Source organism: Xenopus laevis, chromosome 8L (genome assembly GCF_017654675.1).
Source record: "Xenopus laevis strain J_2021 chromosome 8L, Xenopus_laevis_v10.1, whole genome shotgun sequence".
Lineage (NCBI taxonomy): Eukaryota > Metazoa > Chordata > Amphibia > Anura > Pipidae > Xenopus > Xenopus laevis.
This window is the reverse complement of record NC_054385.1, coordinates 21097265-21123520: the sequence shown is the minus strand read 5'-3', so window position 1 is coordinate 21123520 and position 26256 is coordinate 21097265. Positions and strand designations below refer to the sequence as shown.

The 26256-nt window shown below is 38.1% G+C and overlaps 1 protein-coding gene across 1 annotated transcript in view; it reads left to right on the top strand.

The window, feature by feature from the left end:
- Window positions 1–25565, top strand: part of LOC121396891 (tumor necrosis factor ligand superfamily member 8-like) — a 29147-nt gene extending 3582 nt beyond the window's left edge. The window contains exons 2-4 of the mRNA XM_041572507.1: window positions 1725–1788; window positions 22132–22176; window positions 24811–25565. Of these exons, the coding sequence (XP_041428441.1) occupies window positions 1725–1788; window positions 22132–22176; window positions 24811–25223 (522 nt within the window). The 3' untranslated portion in view covers window positions 25224–25565. The remainder of the gene's footprint in view (window positions 1–1724; window positions 1789–22131; window positions 22177–24810) is intronic.
- The last annotated feature ends 691 nt before the right edge of the window (window positions 25566–26256 follow it).

Here is a 26256-nt window from a genome sequence, read left to right as displayed (position 1 = left end):
CACCATGATGCCCTGGAACAAAACAGTGCGGAAAGCTATTTTTAATGTATTAAAGGAGAACTACATCTTATTAGTGAATTGCAAAAACATTATGTTTTGGAATCTTTTACTAGCCAAAGGCAACCACAGTCCTTAGCTTGCCATCTTCTTTTCTGCTGACTCACAGCACATGCTCTGGGCTGCTGTCAGTTGCCTGAGCTTTAGGGACCCACTCATCCAGGGGCGATTCTTACCCCTAAGCCGCAGCTATGCCCCCTCCCCACTTCTTTGTTGCATCAGGAGAGGCGCATAGCTAGCGCAATTATGCTTTCTGCACTAGAAGAGACTCATTTCTGGTTTATTACCTGGAAATTCGGCTCTTAAAGTTACCAGGAGCTGCCTTTTTGCTGCTCATGGTAACTTGCGGGCAGTGCCACCTGAGGCAAGCTTTTCACCTTGCCTCATGGCAGGTTTGCCCCTGCATCATATACAGTATACCCAGGCGCGTTTCAAGCATCAACGCTTGATTCTCAATGCCGCCCCCAGGCTTACCTTAGGATTGCCGACGGGAGGTCCGTGGGGGGCGCGTTGCTAGCGTAGAGTGCGAAATATCGCTATCTGCGCCAGAATTTCGGCTCTTAAAGTTACAGGAACGGCTTTTTGCCGTCCATGGTAACTTCTGGGGAGCTGCCGTCTGAGGCAAGGTACTCACCTTGCCTCATGGCAGAAACGCCCCTGAGTATACCGTATATAAAAAACAAGCTTAATTAGTTACAAATTCACATTGACATAATTGTTTTAATAACCAGCATTGTAGCATCAGCTTCTATGGCAGGTAGTGAAACATGATCCAAGATGGTGAGCTCCTATGTGTGTTGATGTCCTTGATTAAAGGGGCCTGAGAAATCAGGAAGACTGCACCTGTACACGCATATGGAGCTGTGAGCGGCAACTCTATTTTTATGGTACACATTTATTGTTATTGCCACATTTTATTGCTCATCTTTTATTCAGTACCTCTCCTATCCATATTCCAGTCTCGTATTTAAATCTATGCATGGTTGCTAGAATAATTTGGACTATAGTAATCAGAAGCTGAAACTGAGAACTGCTGAATAAAAAGGCGCATAGCTTAAAAACCACAATAATAAACACCAATGGCAAATTGTCTCAGAATATTATTCTCTGAATCATACTAATAGTTTATAGAACTGCTGAACCCACTCTGCTGGTAAAGTAAGTTCAGTGTGTTTGTGTGTGTAATACTGTTTTTCCATATCTCCCAAATGTCTTGCTTTTCACAGACAATCCTGATTTTGACAGCTCAACCTGCAGTCGCCGATTATTACTGAAATGTCCCGAGTTTCTTTTCTCTTTCTTTGATCTCTTGCACTGAAGAGCCAGAAAAAGATAAGCAGGTCTATTGGGAAAACACTGACATGCAGCTTAAAGGGCAATTCACCTTAATTTGCAAAACTGTAATAACACATTTAAACCACAGAAATGTGTTGAAACTTTCATAACCTGACACATTTTGTAAAATGAACATTTTAGTTAGGGGTGTGGCTACAAAAATGGGTGTGGTCAAAATGTTTGTCCCGCTTTCTATTTCCAAAATGTTGGGAGGTATGTGTTCCTAGATTTTCATTCTCTTACCAAGAAAGTACAGAGAACCAAATAATTGTTTCATGATGCTCCTCATAACAATAAAAAAAAGTGCTGATTTTTTTAAAACTTATTTTTAGCACTCTTCTACAGAAATGATGGGAACTGCCAGTCAAAAAGGAGTTCCAGGTACGAAATGTCCAGGTAAGAAATCTGTCTGATTTTTTTTAACCTTGTGAAACATTCTTTAAACCATAGTACCTATTGTGGGTCTAAATACATTACAGGTATTGAATGTATAATAAACTGCTTTGATAGCAGAGGATTAAATGATTATGCTGTGTTGGTACACTGGAAGCAGTCAAACAAGCACAGTAACTTCTGGTGCATTTATTACAACATGGCCTGCTCCATACTTCCTCTCAGCTTAGACAGGAAGCAGGATTTCAGGAACAGGAATATGAATCATAAGGTAATGGCAAACCAGCAGGAATGCCCTTAAACAAAATGTCCACACAGGCAGGTTACTACAGTATGTATTATCCAGAATGCTTAGGACCAGGTCATTTCTGGATAAGGGGTCTTTCAGTGAATCACCATTCCTTAAGTCTGCTGAAAAGCATTTGAACATTTAGAGGGTTATTTACTAAAATCTGAATTTATCTCATTTTTTTATTAAAAAAATAACATGACCAAACTTCAATATCCAATTTTATCCTTAATTGTAATTTTTTGTTTTATTTTTCCCCAAATTGCTTGATTTTTTCTGGCTTTTTCCAGAAAGCCCGAATTTTTCGGATTTTTGTCCGAAATGGTCAGATTTTTGGACTAATTCTAGGGCAGACCCTAGAAACTTCAAAATAGGATTAGGACCTCTGCCATTGACTTATACACAATCTCGGCATCGGGCTTTAATACATCTCTAAAAATTTTATTTTAAAAAGAAAAATAAATTCGAGTTTTGCCCCAAAAAGCCAGATCAGATAAATTCGGAGTTTAGTAAATAACCCCCTTAATAAACCTTCAAGTATAAGGCACTGTTTAATTATTACAAAGAAAATGGAAATAAGTTAAAAAGCTGTAATTATTTGCTTTAAATGGGCTATATGGGAGTTAAACATCTCATAATTTGGAGCTAATTTGAACAGGTGTAGTGATATATGCACATTTCTTAGTTCGTGTCTACTTCAAAGGATTGTAATGAACCGCAATTTAGCTAGTATTAGGGATGTAGCGAACGTCGGAAAAAAAGTTCGCGAACATATTCGCGAACTTGCGCAAAAACGCGAGCGGTTCGCGAACGGTTCGCGAACCCCATAGACTTCAATGGGAAGGCGAACTTTAACATCTAGAAAAGACATTTCTGGCCAGAAAAATGATTTTAAAGTTGTTTAAAGGGTGCAACGACCTGGACAGTGGCATGCCAGAGGGGGATCAAGGGCAAAAATGTATCTGAAAAATCTGCCTGTGTGTGCTTGGAAGAGATAGTGTAGGGGGAGAGCTGTTAGTGATTTCAGGGACAGATGATAGTAAGTTTGCTGGCTAGTAATCTGCTTGATACTGCTCTGTATTGGAGGGACAGAAGTCTGCAGGGATTTGAGGGACATTTTAGCTTAGGTAGCTTTGCTGGCTAGTAATCTACTGTTCTCTTTAAACAACTGCCATACGTTGACCTTGTAGGCATTGTTTGCCCAGTTTTTTTGGACGCAGCCACTGAAGCACAGTTGCCAGAAAAAATATGCCATATAAATGCTGAAAATAGTCATTTTTCGCCATTACGTAAAATATATTATGGCTGCTTGAAAAAAGTGACTCCGGTGTTTTTTCTGGAGACGGTAATATTATGGATATTTAGACAGAATGGGAACAAGGTCACACAGCTCGATGGCGGGTTGAAGAAAACAGTGTGCAAATAATGCCTACAAGGCCAACGTATACACTACTACAGCGGTGGATACGGATTACGTAAAATATATTATGGCTGCTTGAAAAAAGTGACTCCGGTGTTTTTTCTGGAGACGGTAATATTATGGATATTTAGACAGAATGTGAACAAGGTCACACAGCTCGATGGCGGGTTGAAGAAAACAGTGTGCAAATAATGCCTACAGGGCAAATAATGCCTAAAAGGTCAACTTATACACTACTACAGCGGTAGTAAAATAAAAAAAAGTAAAATAAAAAAAAAATGAATATTAAAAAAAAAAATTAAAGTTGGTGCTGCTGAACTACTAGGAGCAGCAGATTAGCACACCAGTCCCACTCCCCAACACTGCTAGACTAATAGCACTGGGCTCTTATAGTAGTAGTAGTAGTAGTAGTAGTAGTAAAACAACAAAAAAATAAATAAAAGCAGTCCTTACAAGGACTACTGTTATTGCAGCAGTCAGCAGATGAGATCAGAAGCAGGACAGCTGCCCACTGCAGCTACATACAGAGCACTGCAGTAGAAGGTAGATTACTAGCCAGCAAAGCTACCTAAGCTTAAATGTCCCTCAAACCCCTGCAGACTTCTGTCCCTCCAATAACAGAGCAGTATCAAAACGATTACTAGCCAGCAAACTTTCAACTGTCCCTGAAATCACTAACAGGCAGCAGCTCTCTCCCTACACTATCTCTTCAGCACACACAGGCAGAGTGAAAAAACGCTGCAGTTTTTATAGGGAAGGGGAGTGGTCCAGGGGAGAGCTTCCTGATTGGCTGCCATGTACCTGCTGGTCTGGGGTGAGAGGGCAAAAAAAAGCGCCAACAATGGCGAACCCAAAATGGCGAACGTCGCGCGACGTTCGCGAACTTCCGGCGAGCGCGAACACCCGATGTTCGCGCGAACAAGTTCGCCGGCGAACAGTTCGCGACATCTCTAGCTAGTATATGTCCTGAGTTTTTATGACCCATCCTGTCTTGTAATAAAATGCAAAAAAGTAAGATAGGCTTTTTTAAATAGGTGGGACACACCCCGAGAAACCATCTGGAGAGGGTCTTTTACATTTCAAAGAGGAACTGTTTGTACGGTTGTTATTGGTAAAAGGGACATCTAAAGAAATTAGTTGGTTTTCCTTTTTAACTTATCATCAGCCAATCAGAATCATTCCCCTTTGGGAATGATTCCCCATAGAAACAGTATAACAATGGAGATGGTTGTGGCTTAGAAAGGAAGAGGGAGAGAGAGAATGAAGGACGTATAACCTGTGGGTACATTTTGAAAGATCTCTGCATAATTTGCTGCCTCTTGGCTGGATAATCTGAATAAATAGTTTCATCTCTGGGAACCTTGGTGGCATCATTTTACCTGGCTATGATAAATCACGGATTCTACATCTCATACACTATACGGATACTTGGATATATCTATAAAATACAACAACAGGTTTCCAAAGATGCTATACCTGTACCTGTATATAAAATCTTAAACTTGGCCTCAAAAAAAAAAATAAACTGTTATAAACTAAGCACCAAAATGTTTTTGTGGTCATTTATGCCCACAAGTGGATCACAACTATTACACATTATCGCTCCTGCCATGCAACTGCTCTGACTTCTGGCTAAATGAGGTTCTAGGTAGAATTGACATGAGTTTTTATAATTTCATATTCAGAAATCAATTTGCAAGTTGCTCACAATGTTTGACATTTTATTTAACAACTTTAATCACTTTAATTTTATATTTCTTCTACTGTTGTATATACAGCTTCTCTTGCACAGCAAAATTGTTTGACAGCAGAAAAAAAACCAGCTCATCTAGTCTATCCATTAAATTATTACTTTTAGTTTTGTTTGAAGACCTTAAAGTTTCTTTGAATACATGTGTTTTTTTACATTTTAAAAGTTATAGTCTATATCATTCACTTATTTAGTAATGAGCCCCCTACTGGCCAAATACATAATACAAAGAGGAATGCTAAGTTCCATATGAACCAATAGTGATATGTTATATAGAGGTTGTCATATGCTTTCTTCCCAGTTGGAAGCAAAAAAAAAAAAATCAAAGCATTGTTCTTTTTTAAAGGGAAAAGGAGTCTTGACTTCTACTGGATAAAAATACTAGGTTGGTGTATGCTCACCTTTTCAGATTAACAGAGACAAAACTTCCCAGGAAAAACTCATAGTGAATATTTGCAAAGAAACCAAAAATATAGTTCTATCCTACATTAAGGAAGAGAATGGTGGCCTGTCGCTCAGATATGCTGAATGTATCCAAAAAAGCAAACGGGTCCAATGCTATACTGGATGATAAGTATATATTGCTTGTAGAAAAAAAAGAAGAGATCCTCCTCAGAGTATTTACAGGGAAACCAAAAATTAGACAAAGCAACTGCAAGCAAGTAATACGTGTTAAGCATTCAAGCTACAGTATTCCAGTAGAAGATGACGTGCATGTGTTGGACAGGGCAGAGAATAGTTTGAGACTCTCAAATTCATCATCAGCTCTGTATGAAAGCTCTGAATGAAAATCAAGTGTGAATAAAAGTCATGTCTGTACGCCAGGGGTGCCCAGGCTTTACAGATGTGGAGTCTTCTTTATGTTACATCAAGGTCCACCATTTCAAGCATTACCCTGCTGTGCAAAATATGTAACCAGATAGCATTTCACCTGCAATTTGGAAAGAGGCAGAATAGGAAGGCATACATTTTAAAAACAATAAAAACACAAAGACTGATTTAAAAGTTGCCAATCTATAACATACTATGCTTGAATGGCAGTATTCACTAACTCTCTGTATACAATGTATCTGGGAAGCCAGTATCATTTGCTTCTCTTTGTATGCAATTTAATTAGGGGTTTTAGTACCCATTGTTTCTCTCTGCATATAATATACTTATATAATACTTGGTATGTCTGTACCCATTGCCCTTATATGTGTATAATGTGCTTGGAGTGCCTTTTTCTGAATATATTGTACTCACTAATGCATAAGGGATGTTTGTTCATGTGGCACATGTGGTCCCACAGTGTCCTTCGGCTTTCCTTTTACATACACTGCCTGGTTTGGTAGGGTAAAGTTGCCACACATACAAAAACTGTAATTTTTTCAGCAACAGTCATGGTAAAGTTCATTCTGGGCACAGGAGGGTTTCATTCTCTTGCATATATAAGAAACAAAAGGGATTCTATTGCTATTGTCTGTCATATTCATTGATACTGATCCTGATTCTTTAAGGAAACCTGGTCAAGAATGTCAAACCCAGTGCCAGACTGGGTAAGTAGGGCTTAAGCTCCCCATAGATGATTCTTCTTGCCGAACGACCGATTTTAGGGAAGTCCAACCAATCCTTCGAAATTATCGTGCGGTTAGTGGGATTCGAACGATCGTACATCTTACGATTTTTTGGCCAGCATCTGTCAGGAAATTGATCTGCCAGGTCAAAAAATCTTTGTCCGTCCCAGTGCAATCTATCTATGTTTGCAGGGCCAAGCAGGCAGCTCCCCTTTGTTTTCCTGGCAAATTGGTCTTTTTAGTTGATTGTCAATTCGTATGATCGTACGATCGTTCCGAGAAAATCATGGTCTCACGATGAGGATCGGATCTTTTAAAAATCTCAACATCTATGGCCAGCTTTACTTCTATTGTAGAAAATAATCGTAGCAGGGGATGCAGGTATATATGGCCCTGGCCTAGCCACACGCCAGTATAAATCTCAGAAAAGAAAGTATTGCCAATACCTGTATTTGATTTCAACGGGGTGCTCCCACTTTTATTCAAGGTGCTTCCAGACACTTAACAATGGATCAAACGTTTCGGGACCGCATGGCCCTTCCTCAGTGATCACTGAGGAAGGGCCATGCGGTCCCGAAACGTTTGATCCATTGTTAAGTGTCTGGAAGCACCTTGAATAAAAGTGGGAGCACCCCGTTGAAATCAAATACAGGTATTGGCAATACTTTCTTTTCTCAGCTTTACTTCTAACCCCATGGACCAACCACACTGGCCACCAATGTTAAAGCCCCCCTCACCTCTCTGCACCACACACACACCAGCTGCCTCCATCTCCCCATTCCATCATTGCACTTGCCACAGCCCAATGCCAACCCCAATCCTGAAGCGTGCCTTGTTGCAGTGTATACCTCCGACTGCCTCGCCTTTACCTCTTCCCCCTGTTGCACATCACTGATCAAACCATATACTGAAACTGCAACCCACCAGGATTTCTCCCAGTATCCTGGTGGGTCAGTCCAACTTTGTTCAGAGTTTTCTGATCAATGAACAGATATCTATAGTATAAATATACTGTATCAATTAGGATAGCCCTCCCAACATAGACTCCTGCCATGAGACTAGATGATTAGCCTCTGAAATGTCCTTCCATGAACGAAAAATAATACTTCTTTGTATGGTTTAAGAGGGATCACAGCAGCGCAAAACAGAGAAAACAATTAAAAACCACAAAAGATAAAAAATAAAAATTTCTAAATCTCTTAGACAAATACAGTACTGTATTTTTTTAAGTTGTCCCCCCCCCTTAAACATGAAATATTTATATAAATGCAGTTGAGTTACATGAGCTGTTGCTGCTTCAGCTTTTTTATAACAAGCAGAAAATGTAAAGTCGAAGGCATGTGCTAAAATATCACATATGTACTAGAAACAGGCTGCATCAGGCTTTGCACAGAATGCAGACCTCAAACTAATGCGACACACAAAGCAGCTTTCAGGATGTGGTTATACAAGGCCAGATCAAGCATTTGCCTGGTAAATATACTATTATAATACACAACATACAATATCTTACAATTTTATCCTTATAAAGGTGAGTCATGATGTCATCAGTTATAAACGGTAAGTTCTCATGTCATTTCTGTCACATGACTCCCTAAAACTTGTGTATTATAATAAATAAAGTACCCCCAGTTGCAAAATATGAGGATATTAGAAGTTACCTCGGAGTTCCATGACCTGTATAAAAACACTTGGCCTTCGGCCTCGTGTTTTTATATGGTCATGAAACTCCTCGGTAACTTATAATATCCTTATATTTTACAAGAGGGGGTACTTTATTCACTATATAATACACAAAAGACATGAATATCTTCTAAATTATATCCTTATAAATGGTGAGTAGTGATGTCATCAGTTATAAACGGTAAGTAGTGATGTCAGTTTTGTCACATGACTCACTAAAACATATGTATTATAATAAATAAAGTACCCCTTGTTGTAAAATATGAGTATATTAGAAGTTACTGAGGAGTTTCATGACCATATAAAAACATGAGGCCGAAGGTCATACAAGTCATGGAACTCCTTATATAATATCCTATATTTACAAGAGGAGGTACTTTATTAACAATATATTTTACAATAGGGGGTACTTTACTCACTATATAATAAAGAGCCATGAATACCCTGTAAATTATAAATTACAAGTTATATAAATGGTGCATAGTGATGTCATTGGTTATAATCAAAGCTTAGTGGTGTCATTTCTGACACGACTCACTGAAACTTTTGTATCATAATAAATAAAGTACCCCTTTGCAAAATATGAGGATATTAGAAGTCACCTGGGCCTTGTGTTTTTATATGGTCATGGAACGCCTTGGTAACTTATAATATCCTTATATTTTACAAGAGACCTTCCTCAGTGAAAAGAGGCATACATGCATTGACCTCTACAAATATGCTTTTACTTGTTTTATAATACTATGTAACCATGAGGTAGGGCAGACACCTTTGATCAGTGAGTATTTGACAAGTATCCTAAGTGGGCTTAATGCAATCCATATGTCTATGGAAGTAAGTAACATAGTAACATAATAAGTTAGGTTGAAAAAAGACACATGTCCATCAAAAACCCCATCTGAAGTCTCTACAATTTGCCTCAGAGGGGGAAAAAAATCCTTCCTGATTCCAAAATGGCAATCGGACTTGTCCCTGGATCAACTTGTACTATGAGCTATCTTCCATAACCCTGTATTCCCTCACTTGCTAAACACCATCCAACCCCTTCTTAAAGCTATCTAATGTATCAGCCTGTACCACTGATTCAGGGAGAGAATTCCACATCTTCACAGCTCTCACTGTAAAAAACCCCTGCCGAATACTTAGGCAGAACCTCTTTTCTTCTAATCGGAATGGGTGACCTCGGGTCAGATGGAAAGACCTACTGGTAAATAAAACATTAGAGAGATAACTCCTGCTTCTACATTTCCCCTTGTTTGCTATTACTGTGGCACTGTATCAACCATTCTGTTGAATAAGTGGAACTGTTTGTCTAATCACTATACACGACCTACTGAAACATGTGCATTATAATAACTTATTTATTTAATTACCTATAATAACTTATTTATTTAATTACCTATTTATTTATTTTGTAAAATAAGAGAGTCATAAAAGTCATCTTGTAGTTCCATTATCTGTATAAAAGCACTCGGCCATCAGTCATGTTCCTTTATCTGGTCAGCAAACTCCTCTGTGATTTATAATATCCTGATATTTTACAATTGTGGGTACATTATTCCCTATAAAATCTACAGTTTATTCATATTCCTATTGCCCAAACTGTAAATGATATTTTAAATGGTGTGTTTTGACTAAATAACATGCTGTTTATAACTTAAAGAGACATGCACAGATTTGTACATGTGTACTGTACAGTATGTAGCATCCAGGTTGAGCTAGTGCTGCTTCCCTCCATGCTGTCCACCTTCTCCGCCACTACTGCTCTTTCACTTAGATCCATGACAGGTAAACAACAGCAACTGGAAAATATACTACTGTATATAGAGGAACAGGAAGAGAACAAATGGCTGGAGGCATGGGCAACAGCAGAGTGGAAAGGATGGCAGGAGCTAGTGAAGGTCTACTAGCTCCTGCTAGGAGGAATAGATAGGTGAGAGCAAAGAAAGGTTTTATATGGGGGGAGCAGAGGTAGAAGGGACAGGTGGAAGCAGCAATGGGGAATGGAAGGGCATGAGGGCGCAGAGATTTTGCAGGGAAGAGGTGGTAGAACAGATGGGAAAAAGGGGAGGGAGTTTTATTTAAAATATTAAAAAATATAATGATAAACCAAATTAAAAACAGAAAATGACAATCAAATATCAAACATTGAGCTGCAAAAGAACAAACAATTTATACCATCCCACATTTACCTTGGCCAAGTGCGCAAATTCATGGTCGCAAGTGCTCAGGTGGGGGAATGCGTGGTGGATGGCCGAGTTGCCTGTGGCACCCAGTCAGCATGAACAGGCCCCGCCATAGTGACATCTTCTGTGTAGGCCATGGACTTAAAATATTGACTCAACTGAAAAAGGACCCCCTCAAGCCTACAATTCTGCAGTCTCCTCAGGAAGGGATCTAATAAAAAAACATACAGGAGTGGACTCAAAGGACATGCCTGCTTCATGCCAGCTCTCACCTAAAAATCCTCACCTTTCCAACCATAAATTAATGGGAACCAGTCCTGCAGCATTTATATGGTTATGTTAATTTCTTGACAACACCTATAAACTATAGAAATTAATGGGTAAGACCTGATTAGAATCAGATGTCCTTTCATGTCTGGCTTTTTTAGTTAATCTTCTATTAAAATAAAAAGAGAAAATGTTTCTATGATGTACAACCAGCAGAGGGCAATATTTATCATTTCAAGAAAATATACAACTGTAGACAATACTTTCTGTGGGTCTTGGCACAGAGCAAATCACAGGAAATACAGTCACCAAAAATGTGACATTGACAGCTGGCAAAAGCATAAGCCCTGCATAAGCCCTGTGCTGTGTTAACTTTCCTACGTCTCTGCCAATCCATGGGCTTGTTCACTTTCTTGTACTTGAACATGCAAGATCAACCAGATGTTCAGCTTGCATACAGGAAGCAATTAATATGAGTCATTCAAACATTTCTGGCAATGAACACAAGAAGCTGCTCTGTATTGGCGTAGTTTTGCCAGCGCTACGCAAATTCTCTAAAATGTGAGATTGCGCTCAGGGAGGCGAATGGTAGCGAAGTTGCGCTACCGTTACTTCGCCAGGCAAAGCGAAGTTACGCTAGCGTTGCCTAATTTGCATAAATTAAAATATAATGGACGTATATGCAGCAGCAACTACATTACACTACAGAAGCCCAGGAATCCTTTAAAAAATAAAATAAAGGTGTTCTATTGCCCTACACATGTGCCCACTGTAACGTTGAGTTGCCATATGTTAGGAAATGTAGGGCGGAAGGAGGGTACCCCAAAAAATTTTTTCGATCTTCTTCAGCCTATCACCCTTAAAAAATTAAAAGACGCCAGAGTTTTTTGGGACTTAGAATTTTTTTTTACTTTTTTTGAAGAAAGCCCTATCTACTCTATTGCACTTTGCGCAAGTTAATGAATTAGCAAAGTTACGTCCCTTCACCATAGCACAACTTCGCCTGGCGTAAGGTTGCGAAGTAGCGCTAGAGTAGGTCCACTTCACTAGCGAATTTATGCCAGCGCCTGTTAGTAAATCAGCGAAGTAATGAAATGACGTCACACTGGCGAATTCCCGCTAGCGTTAGCCGCTTCATGCTTTAGTGAATTTGCCCCACAGAGAGCATAGGGAAGACATAGTATGGCACACACTGGCAGAGTATGGCACAACCAAGGAGAATAGGATGAGCAGAGTATGTCATGCATACAGAGTATTGCACACCAGGGAGCATGGGGCAGGCAGAGTATGGCAAACACAGGGAGCATAGGGGAGGCAAAGTATGGCACACATGGGGAGCATAGGGAAGCAGAGTATGGCACACACAGGGAGCATAGGGAAGATAGATCAGGAGACAGGGAAACTCATCAGGACCACTCTAAAATGTGCTACATACAGTGACAAAGTGCTGGTGTCCCATTAGCATTTGGAATAAGGTGTGAACAGGTGAACAATGTGGGCAGTTTCAGTCTGTGTCTCAGGTTTGAACAGTACAGGGTTTTAGGATATAAACAATAGAGGTGTCACAGGTGTGAACAATGAAGGGGGGGATTACATGTGTGAACAATATAGGGGATTAGAGTCTGAATTTGAGGTTTAAACAATACAGGGGAAGGTTAATCTCAGTACTGATACCTTTGAAAGTTTACACATGGTAAACAGACACAGGCAGACTTTCATGTGGAGGGCCACACAAGGGGTACCACAGGCCGCCATTTGGACAGCCCTGATCTAGATGATTCCATATAAATGGGAGTAGAGAATTTTAATGTGACCTGTTTTTTTTATGAATTAACATTTTGTTTACTCCAGTATGGCTATATTGATTTGTGGGCAGCTGCCATTACCAAATGAAAACTGTTTTTTGCCATTTATGTGGACTGTCCACCTGGCCATATCAGTATTTGAAAGAGCTCTGAACAGAGATAGATTTCATCAGAGTAGGCTTATTTTTGTCTCATAAACTATTGAATTGGAAGATAATATCCGCTTGTGTATGGGCACTGTAACTTATTGGTTAAGACCAGTGCATAGGACAATCCATAACAAAAGTTGAATTTCTTTATTGTACAATTTTGATTAAGGGTAAATATAGGTCCAAACCTTGGTGTGCTTCCTAAATAACACAAGTGTCCATTACTGAATGTATAGACGAGTATCTGTGGGTGGTGCTCTCATCTGCCTATACATGTCCACTTTCCCTTCAAGTGGACCACTCCAGTACTCTGCTGACACCAGGTCTTATATTTAGTTAAATGGTTACATGCTGCTGGGAGAGAGAAGCAGCAAAGTGAAGGTAATGTGCTGCAAAGTCCCAGATATTAGTGTGTGAAAAGTCAGTAGGGCACCCCAGTGGCAGAAAAATGCACTCTAATTAGGGTGTGGAAGGAAAGGGGGTCATTATCAGGGCTCTGAAGAAACTGCCACATAAGTGGGAAGCAAAGGTGGATTTTCATTAAGGCTTGGAGAGTCTGTTCTGACCCAGGGGGTGGCAGGCCAAATCATAGTGTACCTGCTCTCTCCTGTAACGGGGATACATGACTCCTGTAGCGGAGCTCAGGGTATCGGTATCTTTGTGAAGTGAGCACTGACACTTTGCCGCATGCACAGTTGGACCCGGAAAGCTCTATAAATTACTGAAAAGAAAGAAGAGTATTCAGAAGATACTGTAGTGACCGAACATGGCTCCCCTGAGCTCTGCTGTGCTACTCTGCAAAATTAGATCATTGTTGCTGGATGGGACAATTATTCTCATTGAACATTATGTGAGAAGGAAGCAGGGAGGGGCCAGTGGAGGAAGCGATTGGGGCTTTTAATTGTAGGAGGTGTAGTTCTCTTTTAAAGGCATTAATAGAATCTGCTATCACAACATCAACCGGCAGAGCATTCCACAACCTCACTGCCCTTACAGTGAAGAACCACCTATGCTACAAAAATTGAGAAAACAACCCCAACCTTGACAGTTTACCCTCATAGTTTAAACCGTCCATCACTCTTACCAGCTTAGTTGCATGTGTCTCGTGCAATCAAATCCAGCTCTCCTGACATGCTCTGTACATTTTTCTACATACAAATAAAATGGATACTGCTTTTTACATTTACATTACTTACCATTATCCTGTTTGTGCAGTAGAATTCCACAATTGGCCAAAAGGTGATTTAAGAGCTGCATATTTATAGTAGCAAGAGATTGGAGTTTAGCATGAAACAACAATATGTTGAGCCTCCATTTGCCATATTAGCCTGTGTAAACTGTTACTTATTAATATAGTCCTTGAAGATAAATTGTATATGTATATTGCACCATAAAGATATGTTTGCCTGATTCCCCATGGAAACGTCAGCAAAAGAGGATATGGCGCACTCAGAGCATACGTGCTGTGACACTAAACTTCTCCCACTAGCGCAGACATTGGATCACAACTTTCTCTGACATATTTCCAACACTTTGTCCTGGTTATGTTTTCTTGAGAAAAATACCTCATGTTAAACAGCTGAGGCAAACACTCCAATTGATATTCAGGGATATTCTAATTCTTTTGAATATTAAACAGTTACATGTGTAAAACATTTTGGGGGTAGCATATTATTTAAGCAATATTTGCACAGTATGCAATTTTAATGCGTGGGAACTGTGGCACGCAGCTTCATTTTCATTGTAGTCTCCCCTCTCATGGATAGGAAACTGGCTACAGTATCAATCACAGAGGGTGGTTGTTAATGGGACATTCTCTACTTGGAGTAAAGTTCTAAGTGGGGTCCCTCAGGGCTCTGTATTGAGTCCACTTTTATTTAACTTGTTCATTATGGACATAGGGGAGGTTTTTTTAAAGTAATGTATCAGTGATTGCAGATGACACAAAACTATCCAGCCCATTTAATTACACCCAGGATGCAGCATCCTTGCAACAGGATCTTGATAAACTGGCAATCTGGGCAGCTAAGTGGCAGATTAAATTCAATGTTGATTAATGTCATGCACCTGGGTTGTAAAAAAAAGCAAGCTCCTTAAATCCTTAATGGGACTGCACTAGGCAAACCCCTAATGGAAAAGGACCTTGGAGTCCTTGTAGATAATAAACTTGGCTGTAGCAAGCAATGCCAGTCAGTAGCTTCAAGGGTAAACAAGGTTTTGAGCTGTATTAAACGGGGCATAGAGTCACAGGAGGGGGGTTTCTTCCACTGTACAGAACGCTGATAAGACCCCATCTTGAATATGCCATACAGTTTTGGTCTCCAGTGCTCAAATGGGACATTACTGAATTAGAGAGGGTAAAAGGTATGGAAAATATCAGCTGCAAGGAAAGAATTGCTAATTTGGGGTTGTTCACGCTGGAGAAGAGGCACTTCAGGGGAATATGATAACTATGAGTAAATATATAAGGGGATCTTATAATAATCTCTGTAATGTTTTATTTACCAGTAGGTCCTTCCAGCTGACAAGAGGTCATCAAGAAAGGAGGGTCCGGCTAAATATTCAGAAGGGGTTCAGAGTGTAATTCTCTCCCTGAATCAGTTGTACAGGCTGATACATTACATAGTTACATAGTTAAATTGGGTTGAAAAAAGACAAAGTCCATCAAGTTCAACCCCTCCAAATGAAAACCCAGCATCCATACACACACCCCTCCCTACTTTTAATTAAATTCTAAATACCCATACCTATACTAACTATAGAGTTTAGTATCACAATAGCCTTTGATATTATGTCTGTCCAAAAAATCATCCAAGCCATTCTTAAAGGCATTAACTGAATCAGCCATCACAACATCACCCGGCAGTGCATTCCACAACCTCACTGTCCTGACTGTGAAGAACCCTCTACGTTGCTTCAAATGAAAGTTCTTTTCTTCTAGTCTAAAGGGGTGGCCTCTGGTACGGTGATCCTCTTTATGGGTAAAAAGGTCCCCTGCCATTTGTCTATAATGTCCTCTAATGTACTTGTAAAGTGTAATCATGTCCCCTCGCAAGCGCCTTTTTTCCAGAGAAAACAACCCCAACCTTGACAGTCTACCCTCATAATTTAAGTCTTCCGTCCCTCTAACCAATTTAGTTGCACGTCTCTGCACTCTCTCCAGCTCATTTATATCCCTCTTAAGGACTGGAGTCCAAAACTGAACTGCATACTCCAGATGAGGCCTTACCAGGCATAATTATGTTTTCATCCCTTGAGTTAATGCCCTTTTTTATGCAAGACAGAACTTTATTTGCTTTAGTAGCCACAGAATGACACTGCCCAGAATTAGACAACGTGTTATCTACAAAGACCCCTAGATCCTTTTCATTTAAGTAAACTCCCAACACATTGCCATTTAGTGTATAACTTGCATTTATATTATTTTTGCCAAAGTGCATAACCTTGCATTTATCAACATTGAACCTCATTTTCCAGTTTGCTGCCCAGTTTTCCAGTTTAGACAAATCACTTTGCAAAGTGGCAGCATCCTGCATGGAACCTATAGTTCTGCACAATTTAGTATCATTTGCAAAAATAGAAACAGTACTTTCAATGCCCACCTCCAGGTCATTAATAAACAAGTTGAAAAGCAAGGGACCTAGTACAGAGCCCTGCGGTACTCCACTAACAACACTGGTCCAATTAGAAAATGTTCCATTTACCACCACTCTTTGTAGTCTATCTTTTAGCCAGTTCTCTATCCAGGTACAAATACTATGTTCCAGGCCAACATTCCTTAATTTAACCAGTAACCTTTTGTGTGGCACTGTATCAAATGCTTTAGCAAAGATAGCATTAGATAGCTTTAAGAAGGGCTTGGATGGCTTTTTAGCAAGTGAGGGAATACAGGGTTATGGAAGATAGCTCATAGTACAAGTTGATCCAGGGACTGGTCAGAGTGTCATCTTGGAGTCTGGAAGGATTTTTTTTCCCCTCTGAAGTAAATTGGAATGGCTTCAAATTGGGGCTTTTGCCTTCCTCTGTATAAACTAGCAGTTAGGCAGGCTAAATAGACTTAAAAGGGTGGATGTGTGTCTTTTTTCAAACTAACTTACTATGTTACTATGTTTTGATAATTGCAGCACCAGTACTATTTGTGTTTTTCCTGCTGCTAACAGTCAGTCCTGAAAAGAAGAATGATTCAAGGGGAGAATACATATGTCCTTGATTTGCCACTTGAGGAAACTGTGCATACAATGTAGGGACAGACCAACAACAGTTAATTAAATAACACCTCAGCTTCCATGGGCAGACTTTCCCAGTCAAGAGGATCTTTGACTGATTCACTCACATTTGGCTCTCCCAATTATTTGACTACTCGGTCATGATCAGCCACATGGGCCCAAGCAGCCATTTGACTGCATTACTAACCTAACAGCCATCTTGAATAATAGGATATGAAGCACACCATCCTCAGGCTTTGCCTTTAAAACATTTTATTCCAGCGGAATTCACACACAAGCTTTCGGGGGAAAACCCCTTCCTCAGGTGCCTTACACACACAGTGAACCTCATGTTTTAAATGCCCCTTACATCATGTGACCATTTACCAATTTCATTAACCCCTTAACATCTTGATACAAAAATCCTTATTCCATAGCCATACAGTCTCAATTCATTTTAGGTGCATAATTCAATACCTGTAATACATAAATAATTTATCTTAGTTAAAACCAGTCATTACAATTAATACATCATACAAGTTGATCCAATATCAGAAAAATTCTTTTAAATACTATTCAGTTATAAAAAGTATTGCAAACTAAAATTTTCATTTAATCTCATCGGCATAAGAGAATCTAGTCATTTTATCCACACTGCCTCTTTTCTTAATAAATGTTTCCGTACGTTACCTCCTCTGATGGAACTTACTTGCTCTAATATTGTCCATCTTAATTGCGACACTGTGTGTTTACTATGAAAAAAATGTTTGGCTACTGATAATTCAGAGATTCTGTCTTTCTTTCTTCCAGCTCAGCTGTATAATTTCTTATTTTACTTTTATGTTCATTTAACCGAGTCTTAATGGATCTACTCGTCTGCCCTACATATGTTAATCCACATGGGCATTTTAACATACTGTATATATTACTTCCTTACTGTTACATGTAAAGTGCCCATTAATCCTAATGGGAAAACCTTTTGTTGGATGTGCTATTGTCTCCCCATGTATAATTCCATTACAGTGTGCACAATCCCCACATCCAAAAGTGCCATTTTTAAGGGGCGCCAATAATCCCATATTCCTTTCCTTCTTTAGGACTTTTTTAGATACCATTTCTCCTATTGTTCTCCCTGTTCTATATGAGAATAAAGCAGGATTTTTGAATAGTTTACCCATTTCTCGATCCGTTTGCAATATTTTCCAATTTTTTTAAAATTATTTGTTTTACAAACGGTGAGGGAATACAGGGTTGTGGAAGATAGCTCATAGTACAAGTTGATCCAGGGACTGGTCAGAGTGTCATCTTGGAGTCTGGAAGGAATTTTTTTCCCCTCTGAAGAAAATTGGAGAGGCTTCAAATTGGGGCTTTTGCCTTCCTCTGTATAAACTAGAAGTTAGGCAGGTTAAATATAGACTTAAAAGGGTGGATGTGTGTCTTTTTTCAAACTAACTTATTATGTTACTATGTTTTTATAATTGCAGCACCAGTACTATTTGTGTTTTTCCTGCTGCTAACAGTCAGTCCTGAAAAGAAGAATTATTCAAGGGGAGAATACATATGTCCTTGATTTGCCACTTGAGGCAACTGTGCATACAATGTAGGGACAGACCAACAACAGTTAATTAAATAACACCTCAGCTTCCATGGGCAGACTTTCCCAGTCAAGAGGAAATTTGACTGATTCACTCACATTTGGCTCTCCCAATCATTTGACTACTCGGTCATGATCAGCCACATGGGCCCAAGCAGCCATTTGACTGCATTACTAGCCTAACAGCCACCCAGCCTTATCAGTATCTGAATGAAGCCATGAAGATATTCAGTTGATCAGGGAAGGGCATCTTCTTTTTGGGTTCCAACATGTTTTTTAAGTTGGGAGTGAAGAAACAAAGCATCCACAGTACTTCAGAAAGAAGTGAAACCAAAAATGTAATCTGCATATTTTTCTACAGTACTTGTAACCCATAGAAACCAACCAGCAGGTATCAAGACAAAATACTATTCCCCACTTTCAGACCAAGTGAAGCCACCCAACACTGGGTCATATGCCCCCCCCCATAGGAAATAAAATATGGGGCAGCAAATAAGGCAGCAAATTGATATTCACCTAAATTCATCTGCGGTCTTTGAGAGGCAAAATCTAGGAGACCAGATCAAGGATCTAGGCCAGCTCCACAGATCGGGAACTACTGCTCTAGACTACCCAAGCAGATCATTAGCATGACATTGTGACCAATGTTTTTTTAAATCTCTTTTTATTGAGTTTTTTACACAAAGACAGTATATGGAAAGGAACAAAAATTTAAATAAAAAGGGGGGAGGGACAGGATAAAGAAAGAGGGAAGGAAATACAATGTGATAGAAACATATTACACAAGCATTGCCAACATATTAACAATTGGAAATACAGGCTCATGTAACGAAACTGTCAGAAAACAGTAACAGTAAAACAATAAGCAATAAACATTAATCACAAAGCTGTGTGTCGATTGTGACAGAAAGAAGAGGCTACAGTGGACTCCTAGGGGAGAGATTGTTTATAATAATAATCGGACTCCTTAAATGAGCGCCACCTATACCATTTTGTATTATAACTAATCAGCTTCAAAAAGTGATAGTTGTTCAAATTTATGTAATTCTTCTATCTTATTATACCATTCTTGTCATTAATGTAGGGATAGAAGTCTGTTTCCATTTTAGTGGAATCAGCATTTTTGCTGCATTTAGCAAGAGGGGTTCGATAGTAGAGGTGAAATTGTTAAGTGGCTTATCCATATGGAACAATAACACATAAGCCGGATCATCAGGTATATCGAAATGCAGAATATGGTTTATCATTTGTTTATGGTATTCCAAAATGGAATAAGTGGGCAAGACCAGAATATGTGTAACAAAGTTCCCTCTTCAATTCCACATCTCCAACATCTGTCACTCGTATGTTTAAAAATATGTTTAAGCCTTGGAAGGAGTTAGGTACCATCTGGAGGCTGTTTTATAGTTAGTTTCCTGTAGCCTGCAGCATCTAGAGCTCTTAAATAATTTGAGCATGCAGTTGGACAAATGCTCTTCCTGAAATTGAATACCCAAGTATTATTTGTGATTTTTGCGTTATTTAGCTTTTTATTCAGCAGCTATCCAATTTGCAATCTCCAATTAGGGGGTTATTTACTAAACCTCGAGTTTATCTCAGATTTTTATTAAAACAAAGTCAATCAAACACCCATCCACAAATTGAACTCATTTATCAATAATTCTTCTTGAAAAAAGTCGAAAAAATGCTGCAACTAAATTGAGTGTTAATTTGAATAGTACGATTGAGGCTCTGAAAATTTGACTTTGTCTAATTGTTGCTGAGTAAACTCAACTTTATCAGATGAAAACGCCATCTCTATCGGATTATCCAGAGCAGATCGTGATGTCAATAAACAACTTTAAGGATATCTGCCATGGACTTCTACATAATCTCAACAGGTTTGAGATGGAGTATTTTCTGATTTTTAGCAGCTTTGGGGTATAATAAATCTCTAAAAATTCAAATTTTTTTCCCCCTTTAAAAACTCGACCAGATAAATTTGGGGTTTAATAAATATATGTGAAGCCTTACAGAGCATTTTTTACATGGGGTCAGTGATCCCTATTCGAAAGCTTGAAAGAGTCAGAAGAAAATGGTAAATAATTCTAAAACTATAGAAAAATAAATAATGAAGACCAATGGAAAAGTTGCTTAGAATTGGCCAATCTATAACATACTAAAAGTTAACTTAAAGGTGAACCACCTCTTTAAAAATGCAGTGAAGTATTATCCTAAGTCTAAGACAATATAAGATGATTTTTTGCTTCATTTGTAAAAATTTATGTTATTCAATATTATGTTCTACAACTTTCCTGGTCTCTTACCTTACCACTTATGGCAACAAGGGAATAGTTTGTCCTACTAAAATCTGAGTAAAAAAGAAACTAGGTTTATGTAGCCTTAACAATAACTGGTATATTTTTAAATATGTGGTTGAAAAGAGGAAATGAGCTACTGTACATAACAAAAAAAAACAAGTTTAGTCTACCGTATGCTTAAGTATTATATAAATAATACTTAATAAGCAAGTAAAGGTAAGAGATTTCTTATCAAGAATGCTTGGGCCCTGAGGTTTTCCCAAAAAGTTATTGTTCTGTAATGTGTATCTCCATACCTTAAGTCTGCTAAAAAGTCTCTTAAACATTAAATAAACCAAATAGTGTTGTTTTGTCTCTAATGCAGATTAATTTTATTTTAGTTAGCATTGAGTACAAGGCATTGTTTTATTATTACATAGAATAATCTGCTGTCTGGATAACAGATTTCCGGATAACAGATTCCATGACCTGTATAAAAACAGGTTATATGGTCATGAAACTCCTCGGTAACTTATAATATCCTTATATTTTAGAAGAGGGGGTACTTTATTCACTATATATATATATATATATATATATATATATATATATATATATATATATATATATATATATATATATATATATATATATATATATATATATATATATATATATATATATATATATATATATATATATATATATATATATCCATAGAAAGAAACCAGCAACCACAGGGTATTCTTGAAAAATCAAAAAAGTATTAAAGAAAAGCATATACACTTTTTTGATTTTTCAAGAATACGCTGTGGATGCTGGTTTCTTTCTATGGACATATATTATAATGTTTAAACCGTGCAACCGGGTGTAATTTGGAAGCGGTGTGCCATCCAATATATGACATTATATATATATTCCATTTCCTATGAGATTTATAGTTAGAAAGAATTTTGAATACACAGGATTTTATATAAAAATATAACAAAAATCATATATTTAAATCTTTTACATTGACATAATGTGCACTATGTGGTATCTTTTGTTTGGGCTCACCATATAACTCGTTAAAACTGTCATTGATACCCCCAACAACCACATGGCCTTGTTGAAATTCTATAGAGCGTCATTTATTTATTGATGTATCCATTCATTTTTTTCAGAGCCCGTGCATCACTACGAGGCAGCTGCCACCGCTCAGCTTAAATGTAAGTGGTGGATAATAACAAGACATATATGGGAAACTAACAAAAACATTTATGGCAGAATGATTCCAACAATCAAGTTTGTATTTTAGATCTGTATCTATCTATAGTATGCTTAAAAAAGTATGTTTAAAGCCCCATATTTTCAGCTCCTTGTATGGACAATCATAGAACTGGGTCTTACTGCTGTTTTTCCACTGATGTTGTGTTGTAGATCCACTGGCAATGCCACAGTCACTCAGAGAGTGGCAGTGCTGTGAATAGTGATGGGCGAATTTGCGCTGTTTCGCTTCGCCGAAAAATTTGAGAATTTAGCGCGAAATTCGTGAAACGGATTTTTTCAGTTTTTGATGCCGGTGCCCGTTTTTTTTTTGACGCCGGGCAAATTTTTGCCGCGAATTTTCGCCCGCGTTTCACAAATTTATTCGCTGGCGGCGAATCAGGCAAATAAATTCGCCCATCGCTAGCTGTGAATAGGTTTCACTGGCACCCAGAGCAAACCTGCTGAATAGCCTCTCCATCATAGAAAGAAGCCAAGCAAGAGAGAACATATTATGTATTATTATTAAACATTTAACTACCTTGACATCCCTGCACCTCTAATTCTTTCTTCTCAGAGAAGAGAAGGTGCTGCCACAGTGCACCCAAACTATAATATTTGCTTAAATTTCCTACCCCTGGTTTAACCTGGATAACAATATTTATTGTGACGTTCCTACCAGGGTTTGCACCAGGATACTCACCGATTCTTTTTCTAGATTTATTATGCCCTGAAGTTGGAAATAGCTCAAATCTGAAAATATTCTAAAACCTCTCCAGGTCATATAAAAGTCAACAGCAGAGGTCCCTTGAACCATTTGAAGATATCTGTAGCCTTTATGATGTTCAGGGTTTTTTTGTAGTTTTCAATCGAAAACTCTTTACATTTCAGTGATTCAAGTTTTTTTCACCTATAACTCAATAAATTATTATCAAATGCCCCCCCCCATGCACTGATTTGAGTTTTTTACATCCAAGTTTTTTCATAAATAAGCAAACATTCGAGTTATGAGTTTATTCAAGGTATAAAAAACCTCACAAGCTTGACCTTTGATAATTCACCCCACTAATATGAATCCTTATTGACTAGTTAGTAATAGTGGCCCAGGGGTCTGAGGGCAATAGTGGGCTTTTTAATGTTTAAATGTGTTTTTAGTTGACCCCTTATCTAGAAAAACCCCAGACACCAAATATTCTGGATAACAGATCCCAAACCTTTTTAAAAGTGCAAGCAATAGAATGTTATGGTAGTGATCATAATATTATCTCATTTAATATATATTGCAAACAAAAACAAACATTTACATACACACACAAGGTCAACATACACACTAGGGGGTAAATTTATCAAAGAGTGAAGTTCCACCACTAGAGTGAAATTCCACAGCTCTCAATTCATTTCTATGGGATTTTGAAAGGCGTATTTATCAATGGGTGAAAGTCAAAGTTCACCCTTTGATAAATACGCTTATAAAAATCCCATAGAAATGAATGGAGAGTGGCGGCATTTCACTCTAGTGGTGGAACTTCACTATTAACTTCACTCTTTGATAAATATACCCCTAGATTTAAGGAATGCAAACGTTAAAAACATTAAAATCATGAGTTTCAAGCATATATTGAGATGTTTCAGCAAAGAGCATTAATCATTGACATTCAAAAGCTAGATTCAAAAGGATAAAAAGAAAAATTATGAATTGATTGCTTCATTTTGCACTTTGGATTTAAATGTATGCAAACCATTTAAACCATAAGTGGGGCTTAAGTTTGGAAAATCCTTGATGGAGAAGGACCTAGGGGCCCAATCAGCAGAAAAGGTCAGCAAGGAATTGTCCTCCATTACAAATGTATAGATTCAGGAAAGGAGAGGGTCATTCTATCACTTTAGAAAGCACTTGTAAAATCAGATCTAAAATATGCCGTGTGGCATTGGTCTCAAGTACTCATTAAAGACATTACTGAAGAACAAAAAGTGAACAAGTGTTAATATGCTGAGAAAGGCAATGGAAGATCTCAGTTACAAAGAAATTCTTTCCCTAAAAGGGCATATGGTCCCTACTATGTATTATTATATAAGCTTCCATATTATAGTCTCTCTGATCCCTTATACACCAGCAGATCCTTTCTGAGGACCTGAAGTCACCCCTTGATATTAGAAGAAAGGAGGTTTTATTTTGAGGCAAGAAAAGGGATTTTTACAGTGAGAGTGTGAAGTTATGAAATCCCTAACCCATAGGTACTGTACATTTGTTTCAAGAGAGGTGTGTGATCCCTTATAGCAAAATAAATGGTTCCAGGAAATTATGACCTTTTTAAGTCTGGAAGGAATTCGCTCCTCCACCAAAGGCAAATTGGAGAGGCTTTAGATGTTGTTTTTCCTTCCACTAATTAATTTAAAAGTTAATCAATTTAAAAACCTTTTTTTATGCACAAAAGGTACATATGATGACTTTATTCAGCCTCATCTACTATGTAAGAGTCAGAGGGATTCCTGTTAGCAGCCTGGGAAAGTCCAAGACAAAGCACCTTTCTGTGTTTATATCTATATTTAGTCTACGTCTTTGTTTAATTTATATCGATTTTTTCCTTCTTTCCCAGTGGCAAAGAATGAACCATTCTCCGCCAATCAGACTGTCCTGTGGCAAGAAAATGTTAAATTAAAAAACATGAAGTATCAAAACGGCAGCCTAATAATTTTAACCAAAGGTCTTTATTACATATATTGTCATCTGCACTTTATGATAGAAGAATGTTTTGAAGATTATGAAGATTTGCAGACAATCCTGAATGTGAATAATAAGCCAAGGCACCAAGCATACCATACAATCATCCAGCAAAGCAACTGTACAATAAGAGTCTACAGAGACCAATACCTGGGCCTGCAGGTATACCTCAATGCATATGACAATGTCTCCATTCAAACTAACCATGTTAAATGGCTAAATAGAAACTACCTGCCAGACGACAGCTTATTTGGTGCTTTCAAGTTAAATGGCCATTCTGCAGAATAGACCACAAATACAGATTCACCTGAATCATTCTTTTTTAAAACTGGACAAATTTCTTTTTCAACCCAAAAAAAAAAAAAAGAAGTTTGACCTGGATGTACGACGAATAAATGCAGATGGCTCCAAAATGCAAATATACTCTCAGACTGATATTAAAACAGAAATCCGTGTAACAATGACTATCCTATAAGCAGGAATAAAGACTTTCCAAGAGAAAAATGTAAAAAAAAAATGAACCAGTATTTATTCAATTTCAAGATGCCACTACAGCCACAGACTTTGGGCCATATTCTTTCCAAACATAAATCCTATTTTGACTAAATGAATTAAGATATATATATATATATATATATATATATATATATATAGAGACTATAGGTTAGATTTACTAATGGGTGAAGCCTTCACAGGTGAAAATTTGCCCTTTCGTGAATTTGCCCCTATATATTTAACATTGTACAGTTTCCTTTTTGCAATAATTTGTGTTAAGTTAATAGAGACAATTACACCCCTACAAACTTGTTCTTCTAAAACTGACCGTATCTGTTACAAGGCAAAAGTATTTGATGCAGATCCTTGAATCATGAAAATAACACTGTGGGTTGTCTTTTTTTTTTTTGGAAATTCCCCAGCCTGATCTGATGTAAGAAGTCAATTTGCATAACACTTCAGTGAAGATTTGTACTGGAGTGTGTGTCATCACCCCAGGAGTGTGTGTCATCATCCCAGGGACTGACCCAGCAAGCATTGTAAATGTGCCTGCCCGGTTAATAGAAGTGATTCAGTGGAGAGAAAAAAAGGAACTGTCAGAATGAAAATGAAGTGATTACAAAGTGCTTTTTTAAACACAGTGCTTTTATAGTGACTCCCCCTGCATAACTCAAGATTTTTTTTTTTTTCTTTATTACCATCTATTGCATATCTGGTCTGGCTCAGGAGAAAAGCCAGAACAAACCACAATTTGCAAGGTTTACACTATAAATGAGATTTTTGTATGAATATTTTGGCTCCAACTGATCTGTTTTTGTGATTGAAA